The 12,669-nt window shown below is 42.7% G+C and overlaps 1 protein-coding gene across 1 annotated transcript; it reads right to left on the bottom strand.

The window, feature by feature from the left end:
- Positions 1–6,422: 6,422 nt before the first annotated feature.
- Positions 6,423–11,371, bottom strand: CCK (cholecystokinin). The gene is made up of 2 exons (XM_026842509.1): positions 11,111–11,371; positions 6,423–7,223 (listed from the first exon to the last, which is right to left on the bottom strand). The coding sequence occupies exons 1-2, from the start codon at positions 11,364–11,366 to the stop codon at positions 7,087–7,089; spliced, it is 393 nt and encodes a 130-aa protein (XP_026698310.1). The 5' UTR covers positions 11,367–11,371; the 3' UTR covers positions 6,423–7,086.
- Positions 11,372–12,669: the final 1,298 nt, after the last annotated feature.

Genomic DNA, 12,669 nt, shown 5'->3' with positions numbered 1-12,669 from the left:
GCTGATTGCACCCAGGAAGGTTTGTAAGGCAGTTGTATGAGTGACAAAAATTAAGCTGAGCATAATGCAGTTCCCTGCAAGGTTCTATGCCAGCCCGGCTGCTGCTGTGCTGGGGAGTCCTGCAGAAACCCGCCTCCTGCACCGACTTCTAGGGGAGGCTGTTGGTTGTATAAATGCTTTCAAAGGGTCATTCAGGGCTTAAATAAATTAATTGTGAGCTCTCACAAATGGCAAAACAAATGTATGTTGTTTCTGTGCAAACTATTTCCTTGCCCTAAATAGCCTGCTGTCCTTGATTTTGCAAGCTCCGTGTGTAGTGGGATTTAGGCTGTGCTGGCAGTCCTTGCTGTACCTGCAGTAGCCGCTGGCTTCTGTCTGCTGCTCAGAGCAGGGTACCCTGGTGTTCCCCAGCTCTTTCCATGGCTCAGAGCGCTCTCGAAAACTGCTTGCCCACGCAGGGTGGGAGCTATTCTGCTGCAGGAGCTGCTGTAGAGCAGAGGGGCACTGTGCTCTCCCCTGAGATGGGAAGGTTATGTGCTCAAGTGAAATATGCCATCAGCCCCCAGCCTGGGGAGCCAAGGATCAGGCCTAATCTTTGATGCTGTCTGAGCTTCTAGCCTGTGTTTTCATGCTGGTACATGGCTCTGGCCCAAGAGAACGAAAAATCCCACTGTGACACTGCCAGCGTAGCAGCTCTGAAGCGCTCTGCTCACTTCTTGCTCTAGTCTGTCTCTGTGGCAGCAGCCCTCTCTGCGTACGACCCTGGCCTGGGTTTGCCTCCCTGCCTTGCCCCTCAATGTGGAAAGGTGCTGGCTGTTGTCTGCACAGCCCTCTCAGCTGCTGTCACTTCTTGCTGAGCCGTGCTGGGTGCTGTGGCACTCTGGCGACGCTTAGGGTCAGGTGAGTTTTCTGTAACACAAGAAGCATATTTTTGGGGTATCATCTTTTCTTCCAAAATTAATAGCTTTTTCCCCCCTAACTTATCCTTGCTGGTGTGCATGAATGTTCCTGCAGTGATCTAAATATTTGGCTTTGGAAACAATAAATACTTGGGGTTCTTTTCTTCTATTTTGTTATTTTCTGACTTTAAAAAGTATCTAGAAGGAGGCATGTAATGATGGGTTTGTTCACTTCTTTCTTTGGAGACAGACATTTTCTGTGCCAGCTAAGTGAACAGCAATGGTGTTTAATAAGCGAGTGCATGTGGATTTACCAACTTTCAAGTTACCACACCTCTGAAGGCGAATTATAAATCCAGCTTTCTCAAAGGCCTGGAACTCTAGGGAAACTTGGGTTTAAACAGCCATGAATATCCACACGTTTAGTATTCATTGAAGGCTCTGCTGGGCTTCAAGATTGTACTCCTGGGAAAAGAAAATTGATAAAAAATCCACATTGACAAGGCCACAGGGAAACCAAAGGGAGTAAGTTCAGCCCACTGAGGTCAAGGGAAATCAAGGCTAAGTCAGGCCCAACTCCTCAAAATACAAAAGGAGCAACTGGAGATTGTGCAAGGATAGGAGAACTACCAGGGTGCAGGACTGTTCTCTGTGAGATGCTTCACCTTAGAGATTTCAGTGGATTTTGGAGGAAACACCCAGTTTCTGCTTCTGGACACAATGCTGGAGAGTGTCTTAGTTTCTCCTTCAGGATGGTAAATTACACCACAGGGCAATAAAGACTGCATGAGCTATCTGGAAACTCAGCCAATGTATTTAATGTACTCAGATGATTCCAAGCAGAACAGAATTACTGCCTAAACTAAACCTCAGAAAGCCAAATGCCTGATGAATTGGTGCCTCTGCTCTGAAAGGGTACTCCATCCTTGCAATATCTAAACATCAGAAACCTTACTGGACATGTCTTCACCATGCTACAGCAAGGAACGTGGTCATCCACCTCTGAAAGCTGGGTTGGAGGTGAGAGGAGGGTGAGTTGCCAAGGATTGTGTGTCTAAGGCTGGACTGTGGACACGTAAGATGTTCTTTGGAGAGCCAAGACTGGTATTCCAGCCTTTGAGACTCTTCCCAGCTGACTTTTGCATGTCTCCAAAGCACTGGATGGCCCCGCAACATGATGTAGTGCACAGAGGTTTAACAGTTGTTCTCGACTTCCTGAACACATTTGCCAGCAGCTCTCCACATCAAATTGGAAAGTCCAGCACTATCAGTGAGATGTGTCCTGCCTTCCTTCAGCGCAGATAGGATCTGCTGCCTGTAGCTCGTATTCACGTTGAAGAATCAGTATTCAGCCGTGCTGTGGCATCTCGCTGGGTGCCGTTCAGACCTGCTTTAATTCTACTAACAAGCTGGTTGAGACCACAGAATAACAAGGAAAATAATAAAAGGCTGAAAGTTATTGGTGTTTAGCAAAGTCCTTAGCTGTAACGTAGGCAGTGGGCTTTCATGTGAGAATGGCATATATTCAAGAAGCCAATAATGCTTGTATTTAAAAGATTATAGGGATTTTTGTCCTGCTGAAATAGGTTTCAAGCTGTGCTGAATCCAATTGCTTTTCAATTGACACAGGCACTTAGGAATGTTTAAAGCTTTAACAAGTTCACAGCCAGAATTTTTTCTTTCTTTAAGAGCATTTTAAAGAACTCGGGTGATACAAAAATCAAACGTATAGAAAAACCTTTCACTGCTCTGCTAGGACGTTGGAACGCTTGCATTTTTTCTGACTTGCAAATTTCTCCTCTTAGGCGGTGGAGAGGGACAGACTGGTTTGCACTCACTGAAACACGCAGAGCTGGGCTGCAGCTGGCAACATCTGGCTGCAATGTGCCCCTGGCCCAGCCCAGCTGTTGTCCCCCATGCAGCGAGGACAGAGGGGCTGGTGATGCAGCAAACTGTGGAGAGCAGAGCATGATCCACACACATTCCTGTCTGAAATGATGAAACTGTTTAGGATCAGGGACACTGGTGCAGCTGAGGTTTCTCTTACACACTGCCCCAGCTCCTGGGGAGACCTGCTCCACCCCCGGGGTGTGAGTGCTCCCTTGCTCTTGGGGGGCTGCCTGGATTTCCCCTCACTCCCAGGAAGAGCCCTTTCAGCCCTGCAAGGGCAGAACCACAGGCTCTTACCCGCTCATTCACATGGAGTTTGCAGTTAAGCTGCTCTGTTCACAGAGATTTGCCCAGCACCTGTATTGAAATAAAGTTAATAAAGCTGAAACAGAATTGAACCAAGCACATGGAGAAAACAAGCTGTCTTTAAATGCAAAAAGGCATCGATTTGCTATTTTGCCAGTGTTAATTTAGCCCCTACCCACGGCCTTCCATAAAGATACATTTGAGTTGAGCTAAATTAAATGTCAGTGAGTTGGCAGTGCTGGGAAACACCTCCCAGACAAGCACCAGGAGGCTGTGCCAGTGTGCTGTTGTACCTGCTGAAATCTGCGAGGCACTTCTCAGCCCAAAGCCTTCGCTGGAGCCGAGGGGCTCCTACCCAGCTGCAAGGGCTCCATCCCCAAGGCTGCTGTGTTCCTTGGGTTAAAACAGAGCCTGGAGGGTGGCTTCACTAATGCCCTGGACATTGCTTGACTTTCCCAAACTGGCTGACCACGCTGTTCAGCTCCGATTAGCACCTCCAGGTCAGCCCGGAGCTGAATGGTGTCTCAGCAGCCTTTCCCATCAGGGGAATTTCTTCTGCTCCCAGAGGAGCAGGTGACAGATGTTTTGAGGAGGAGGATGTTGCTAAGCTGCTTATAGCCAGCTCCCCTTTGTCCCCAGAAACAGTACTGTGTTCTTGAGCAACAGTTCCTCTTAACTTGATGATTACTGCAGTTGCCCTTGCACCAGCACTCCTGTGAGTGTTAAGAATGGAGACATCCCCTGCAGCTACAAGTTTGTATTTTAGCAGCACCTGAAAAACCATGATAGTCCTGAGCTGGATTTTAAGTGATAAAAAGGGACTCTGGCATAATTTAGGCCAGTGGGTCCTGACTTGCAATCCTGAACTTCCTGCTCTGCCCAGTGCTCCCATCCAGGCAGATTTGTCAGGGCTGGGCAATGCAACACCTGCCTGAAAGCCAGTGAGGTTCAGTAAGATGTTTTCTGCTAAAAGACTGAGAGACAGGAGGACCCAAGAAGAGTCTGCAAATGCAGCCAACAGCAGCAGGATCAGACCAGCTGCAAAGCACTTTCATTTGATAGTGATTTCAATGCCCAGTCAGAAGAGGGCCCTCATTTACTTGTACCGACTGGCTAGAGTCTTCAGTCTGGAGATAGGAAAAAAAATATATTAAATTTTGTATCTTTTCAATACTTACTTGGATGCCAGGTGAGTTCCTGCAAGTCTGTTTATTCCTCTTGTCTATTTTACAGCACTGGTACACCTTAAATATTAAAACCGGTGTGTGCAGTGACTGTAAAAAAAAATTAGACCAAGTTTTCTCTGAAGCTCTCTGGCATCCAGGAAAGGTGGCAGATGTGATTACTTACAAATGTCACGCTGGTGGTGGGCTGGCAAAGAAAAATAATGTTTTCTCTTAATCACTTTCAAAACCAGACAACTTTGCTTGCAGTCGTGTCACAAGGAGAAAGCAGATTTCACAGGTGAAACTACTTTTTCCATAATTGATATTTTGTGATTTAAAATGAACAAGTGCTTAGTCAAAGGCAACGGTGATGGTGGCTTGGTGGGGGTGGAAGCATTATTTTGTGGCTGGGAATGGTGCCTTGGAAGTTATTCACTTGTTGGGGATACAGAAAGGCACAACCCTGGTAACAGCAAGGGCAGTGAAGACCCCCAAGCTGCCCCAGAGACCATGGTCTTGCTCACAGGGAAGTTTTGCATGGCAAAGGATGGGGCCATGGGGCTCCTCTTATCTGGGAGCCTTGTGAGCAGCCAGGTGGTGAAACCATTTTATGTGTAATGAAAAGATGCCCCTGTCCTGGGGCATCTGCCCCTGTAAAAGTCCTCAAAACCATCACCTGGCTGCAGCGAGGGCCACGTACTTTCATAGACATCTTCAGAGACCTTCAGAAGAAAGAGGAATGTAGGGAACATCTTTGTCCCTCCATTCCCCTGCCTGGAGGAAATGAGACAGAGGACAAAAAAAAGGTTTGTTTTTTCCCTAATGACCACATTTTGCGGTAATAAGGCTAGATTTGTAGCATCACCCACCCCAGCCCCCCTGCAATATTACCATATTATATTCTTCATTAAATAAGCCAGGGATAGAAACATTTTAAAATGTTGTTTGAAGGTTCCTGTCATTAATTTAAAAGACAGTGAAGTAGAAATGTAGTTTTCTCTCAAGTTGCTTTTAAAGAAACATCACTTCGGTGGGAAATGTTTTAATCTATGAATTTTGAGATTAATTTGTATTTTCCTCTGTTTGAAAAAAAAAAAAAAAGATTAATTGGTTTTAATCTGTTGTTTGAAAGTTTTGGAGAAATGGGCAGTTTGGACTGTTTTCCTGTGAGAAATAGTCAAAACTAAGGAGAGACTTCAGGTGTTCAGGGACTCATTGGAAAGGATTTGAAAGGTGGCTTAGAACTGGTTGACTGGAAGGAGCTTGAGAGGAAGAAAAGTTCATGTAGAAAAGCAGTTCCATGTTTTCAAGATGAGAGCCACAAAAATATTTGGTGTTCACTGGAGATGAAATTCCCCCTTTACCATTTGCTGAAGTCCCCCTTTCATTGGAGATTTCTGTGGTGCTGTCTGCTCTCCCAGCTGCTGTTGCAAACACCTCAAAATGGTTTTGTGTTTAGCCCTTGGAATATTTTTTTTTTCTGAATCTTCTTGGTTTTGTAGAATTTTATTTTAGTACAAATATTTTCCATGTCATAGTTTCTATATATTGTTTTTGTCTATTAGCTGCTGTAGAAATTGCTGCTGAGATTTTCACCTACCTCTTTCCTTTGGCAAGCACCTGCTTTTCAGCATGTGACAAATGCTCTCCTTATTAATGCACGCATTTGGGAGAAATTCTGTGCATTATGCAACGCAAAATCACCTCCTTTTTCAGTTCATGGAATTCCTTAAATGTGAGAACCAGCTGCTGAAGCAGACCCAGGAGCCACAGGAGGGCTCACCTGCCATGAAGGAGAGGAGAGCAGGCAGAACACTTTTAGCAGCCTGCCCGCTGGCAGGCAGGACAACTGTGAGGGGACTCTCCGGACAGTCCCTGGGGTGCTGGTTTGCACAAGCTGGGATCACTCCCCAGCTGTGAGTGGGGGACTCTCCGCCTTGCTGTGCCAGGTAAGGGCTGGGCACAATCTGTTTCCTTCGCCCCCCCACCGTGGGCAATAGCTGACTCAGGCTGCCTCTGTCATACTCGGGAGCGACAGGTTTCCTTTTAGGATACCGTAACTAGTCTGCTCTGACACCTCCTCCACGTCAGGATCACCTTCTGCTCTGTTCTGGGAACTGTCCTCAACCTCTCCCCAAATGAACGCTTGGCTCACCACACAGCAGGGAATGCTCTGTTTATTCCGTGATTTGCAGCCATCAGCAAAACTTTCACATTTAGTTCACAACATAAAATAAATAAGCCCAGAAGATGAAACAGGTTGGTGTCGTTCTTTTTCTTTCAGTTTTAGCACTGTTGACTATTCACTACAAACACGTGGGCTTAGTGTGTAACTCAGTCCTTCACAAACGGGGTCACCATGAAGACAGCTGGCCTTTTCTGGCAGTATTGTGCTGTTGTGTTTATATTTGGACAAGTTCCCCTTAGGAGTTCACAGCTACTGGGACTGACAAAAGACTTCTCTGAGAAGTGGCTCATTTGTCTGACTACTCAACACACGGAATATATTTACATTGCCGAATGAAGGCATTTTCCTGCCTCTCTTTATAGTAAGACACCCTGCAGCAACACGCGGTGACAGGACAAGAAGGGATAAGTGAAATCATTTTAATATAATATCAATGTATGAGAAACCACAAAAGAAAGAAAACATTTTCTGGAAAATTCTGCATATGTAGATATTGCATTGTATAGTCTTACAGACAAATTTACATCAAATACATGATATATTTTAAAACACTGATTCAAAGAGGACAAGTTAATTTTTCTCTTTATGTACAGACATGGGAGTGTGATTTTTTCCTGTTGCTATAGTTTGCTCTTCTTTAGGAAGAGTACTCGTATTCTTCAGCACTGCGGCGTCCAAAATCCATCCAGCCCATGTAGTCTCTGTCATTTATCCTGTGTGTAGGATCAATGCTCTGTACCCTGTTTCCCATAACTGAGAGCCTTCCAGTGGGACCTAGAGAAAAAGCATTTGGGAGAGCAGATACATTTTTCAGGTTCATTCATTTTCTCATCTGTTTTGTACTCATTAGCAGATGTCTGCAATAGTTGAAACTGTCTGACAATACAGACCATGTAACAGCATTATGTCATTGGGGAAAACATCATAGAAACATTATGGGTAATGTCCTGAAAGTGGCTTTGTTGGGGTTTGTTTTTGGGTTTTTTAAATCATAAAATAAACAGATAATTTTCTCTCTCCTGCTGCAGGAGCATTCTGCTTCTGGCTGCCAGGAAGGAATATGGGTGAATTTCTCCTTCTTCCTTCCTGTTTCACTGGAGATAAAAGTTCAAGCCATTTCTCCCTCTTCCTCTAAGCTCACTCCCTTGCTTGCTGGTATTGGGAGAGGTGCTCTGGATGCAAATTAATTCTGCTTGGGAGCAGACTCAGGCCTGAGACAGGATTCCACCACAGTCCTGTGTTGCTTGAAGAGCCATAAATCTAAGTACAGGAGCTCTTACAGTGCAAATTCAGTAACAAGCAGGGTAGCAATACAAATCACAGGTTTTGTGGAAAAGTGGGAATAGTCCTGAAATGGAGAAAGTTGTGTCTGGAATTTATAACTAGAGATGTCTATTGCTGGAATTATACAGTGCTTATCATTGTAGGGTTGTGGGTTTTGGTTTTTGTTGTTTGTTGTTTGTTTTTTTTTTTTTGGGGGGTGGGGGTGTGTGTGGGTATGTGATTTTTTTCATTGCTTATCCAAAGCTTTTGTAATTCCTTCCACAGCAGGGTTGGATGCTGATCTCTGATCTTTCCTTATCCTTTCTGTCTTCCTTACTTAAGGCATCAAAGAGATACCAACTATTTGCAAGGAGAATTAATGCTTTTAAAAAAGGCTGTAATCCTCTGTTTTGACATCACATTACATAACTAAAAATGCATGGCAAGGTAAGTTACTTCTTTCTGTAGTCTCTAAAAACAGCCATAACTGACATCTGCCAATAATCAGACTGAGTTTAAGCCTTGAGTGAGGAAGGAACAGATGCAATATGCCAATATTCACTGCAGACTGAGGCGTCAGGAATACCTGAACTGATCAAAAAGGAAAAGAAGCTCAAATCAAACACCAAAACTCTAAATCTACACAAATGCTTACAGTTTCTTGTGTTTTGAAGGCACCCTTGGTCACTTTCTGCTTTTTGTATTTCAAGGTTTTCCTCATGTAATGATTTATAATGAACACATTCCATTAAAAACAAAAGCAACTGCACTGTTTTGTGAGTGGTTGCAGAGGGTTAGGGGAGTTAGAGTACAAAAAAACCAAACCTAAACCCAACCATGTTTTAGATATTTACCTTAAACAAAACAAAAAAATTTAATTATCTCTAGAAAAGAACATCTACCATTAAATGCTCAAAATCCATGAAATTCACATTCATAATTCAAAATACGTAATTAAGTTGATGAGAATGGCTTCTTCACTGGAAGTCTGCAGATGAAGTTAATTGATAGCTAGGGGTCACAAACAGTAAACTTAATTTCTTAACAGCACCTTGATTACTTCAAACCACCAGAGAGGTCCTCTGGATACTGCAGAATCAATGTACAGCAAATACATTGAAAACCGTAGTACTCTGGCTATGAGGCTGCCATCTAGCCTCAACCTCTTGAGAGAATTTAACTCTCTCATTGTTTTAACTGGAAATATTGGGCAAAATCAGCCCTTTATTAATCACAAGGGTAAATGCCATCAGTGATGACTGCTAACACTAGCAAATGCCCAGACTCTTTGCCCCTAGATGGAATTTTCTAGTGAGTATTATGGTTTAGGCAGGTTAGAAGTGACTAATATAGTAGTTATGAGTATTCTGCAGAGATTCTGAAGTGTGCCCAGAACTTTTATGTTAAATGAAAATATAATGTTTTGATGGGAACATTCATTAAGTAAATACTGTCCTGTTCCTGTGACTCAACTTTTCTGTAGTTAGCAACTACATCTACAAACCAGAGCCTTGTCACGTCACAAAAATCCCATCATCTGCCAACAGTCACTCTGTAAAATTAATTATATGTGCCAATTAACATGTATGCAGGAAATCCTCCCTCATATTAATACTTAGCAAAAAGACATCTTCAATTCAAAGTGGTTTTCTTTCACTTCATCTGATTAAGTTATTTGGAAATGTTAGACATATAATGGCTACATAAACTAGAATGAGGAGTTAAACTTTCCATGAACTGAGGTGGGTGACAGTGACTACACTGAGGAAGGGTAATGAGGATTCTGCTTTGTAGGCTCCTGCAGCAAGATTCTTACTCAGCAGCAGCTTTAAGTGTAGCACTGAACTGTGGAGTTTCATAACTAAATTCTTTTTACATTAGATTATGTGAACTGCTAAAAGAAGTTCCTTAATGAATATTGTGCAAATTGGTAACATGAGATGAAATCTCTCAGACTATATTAAAAGTGGCCCTTTTTCTGTTTCTCTTTTGACCCTGTTCTATGTATGCAAAAGCATGTGTATGACTGAATAAAATACATGTGGCATCTCTTAATTGCAGACTGACATCAAAAAAAGAACAGAATTTTGCCCAGTACAGAGGTCAGCAGTGAAGCTATCAGGAGGGGAGGATTAAATGTTCTGCATAAGGTTGTGTGGAGAGACAGGAGAGGAGAAAGCTCTTACAAAAAGCAAGTTTTTTCCTAAGCACAGGCTGAGACTGGGAGTGAATTAATTTCTCAGTGTCTATATGTCCAGGTAATCCTCAAGCTCTCTTTGCTTCTCAGATATCCTCCTTCTCTGCAGTACAGTGGATGGACTGAAGTGAAGCTATTGCAAGTAAACAAGATTTGTGGTGGCTTCTGCTAAGACTGGCAGTCAAAAGGCCACAGCAATTAGGCTGTCCATGGTGTTACACTATTGAGACACAAAGCAATACAGGCATGAGACAATTCAAAAGGAAAAACATTTTCTTGGGGGGAGTTTCAGTGATTTGGATCCATCATTTTTACTGGTAGCAAGACGGCACGTGTCTGTGTCCATGTAAATATTAACAGGGACAGCTCTATTCTTTCTCTGGCTAGCTCATGCATATAATACAATTGTTTCCTCAAGCGACTAATAAATCACGTGGTCAGAATGAAGCCCTTTAATTCCACTACTCTACCAGTGCTTCATGCCCTTGTAACAAACACAGTGCCATGGAGGATTCAAGTAACTGCAAGAATCCGCAAGTGTTCCCAGGCTGCCTAAGATGGAAAACCTAACAGGAATCGACACATTTTGAGGCAAATCTTTTACTTATCACTGGTTTTAGTTAATGCATTCATAAATGTAAATTCTGATCTTTCAAAAGCTCTCACACTTTTGTAGCTTCCTCTGGGAACAAATACATGGAGAATCCAAATCTCAGAATATTTCCCCAGTACAGGTATTTCTGGCTGAGGTGAGGTTAGCCATTTGGTCTGTATTGATCCTCAGAAATATTTTCCTTCTAACTTAAAAAAAGGGAGGGAAGAGGTTAACTAAATTAAAAAGTTCAAAGAAAATTCAATTACTGTATTTTATCTGAGATACGACATGCTGAAATAATACCAAAGTAATTATAAAGCTATGAAAATAGTAAGTTAAAAATAAAAGCTGAACTATGACCTGATAGGTAGGTTACATGTTTTTCAGTTACCTGTACAAAGCTCTCAGTCAGTGAGACAGTGTACAAATCTTTTTTTTGGGGGGAGCTTTGCAGTAAATAAGAGAATGCTCTGTACTTCAGACAAAATCTACATGCTATCTAGGAATTCATGCTAGATGATGACAGGGTTATCTTAACATCTCAGTATCCCTGCAGGAAATTCCCCTGACACAGAAGTAGTGCAGTAAGTAGGCTATAACCAGTACCTTTTCTGGCTTGCTGGAGATACTTGGCCAACAAAGCGCCGATGCTAGCTCTTTGGTCAATGCCTCCATCCAGGTGCGGCACGGATTTCAGCGGGCCAGCAGACGAAGGGGCGCGGACTTGCCGGTGATGTTCTGTCAAGCTCTGCTCAAGCTCAGCAGCCAGTGGATTCTCATTGTGTGAGCCCACAGTTTGCTGTCCGAAAGAGCTTGCTGAGAGCACAGCAAGGAACACGCAGACACATATACCGCTGTACATTGCTGGGGAGAAAAAGAGAGATGGGCTGTTAAAATGAGCAGATTACTGCATTGTATGTCACCCCTACCTCTATCTTCTATTAAGTGTGGTGGTTTCTGAGCAAACTAGGGTCCTGTGGTTTGGGTTTTTTTTTAAAAAGCAGGTTAACTGTGGGACCCATCTTAAGTTGCAAAAGATGCATGTGAATAGTTAAATAACTCTTGATAAGAGGAAGATACTACAGTGAGTTAACTTTGTTCCTTCCAGTTATGTGCTTTGTCTCCCTGATCTACTCAGTTCTTACTTCTTTTCTTTTTTTGGAAGCTGTGTGTCATTAAAACTTAAGGGAGATGAATCCAGCTCTGTGAAAACCCTCAGGATTCAAACATTTCAGTATTTTGCTGTTGTACTAAAAACTGTTATTAAAAATACTCAGTTTTGACAAGTTCTATGAAGAGCCTTTATTCTACCAACCTTCATTGGTTTGCACTTTAGTGTTCAAGAGGTTTCATTTCATACACAGAAAGAAAAAACAAACACTTGTGCCAAGGAAAGAAAAAACAAAATCTAATGCTACCCCAAGTATTTGATCCAATAGCTGAGGTTGTAAAAGCTGCTTTAGTTAGCTGTAACAAAGAATGTGCAACATAAAAACAATCTTCTTCATAAAGAAACACTGAACTCAAATGTAAGAAAATTTTTACTGCTTCTTTTAACAAGCAGTAGACAAAACGATGTCGCTTTACTAGATGGTTTGTTCATATAAGCTGAAATTGTATTTTTCCAGAAACTGATAAATTAAGCTCAGTTATTAGGAAAAACGACTACTTAGTACTTAATGCTATAGGGGTAATGTCCATTTATAAATATACATGAATTCTCAGCTATATGAGAATTTTTGAATCGTTTAAGATATTGAACATTACACTGAACATAACCTTTTAATTGAAAAAAGGAGAAAATTAAGTTTATTCAACCACCACATGCACTAGATTGAAAACATCTGTGAATCATAAAATACATTTTTTTAGTATTGTTAGGAGATGAATGAAAAATGTCGAAGTGTCACTTCAGCACGGTTATTAGCGATGTAACCCTCTAGGTCTTGGTATTTACAAACCGCAGGTGCGCTGCCTCCTTCCCACAGAGGGATCTTTATAACCGACCCGATTCTCCTATTTTTGACATATATACGTATGTGTATATATATACACATGTTTCGACGTACTCCAAACACGAGCTCTGTCCCCCGGTAGCCGTCTCCTTCCCAGGGCGCTACTGTCCCCCGCTCCGGGCAGCCCGGCGCGCCCCGCAGCCGCCTCCC

The sequence above is a fragment of the Athene cunicularia genome, assembly GCF_003259725.1.
Source record: "Athene cunicularia isolate RWA chromosome 2 unlocalized genomic scaffold, athCun1 chr2_part1, whole genome shotgun sequence".
NCBI classification, from domain to species: domain Eukaryota; kingdom Metazoa; phylum Chordata; class Aves; order Strigiformes; family Strigidae; genus Athene; species Athene cunicularia.
Note: the sequence above shows the minus strand (reverse complement) of the source record. Positions and strands in the feature narration are given on the sequence as shown.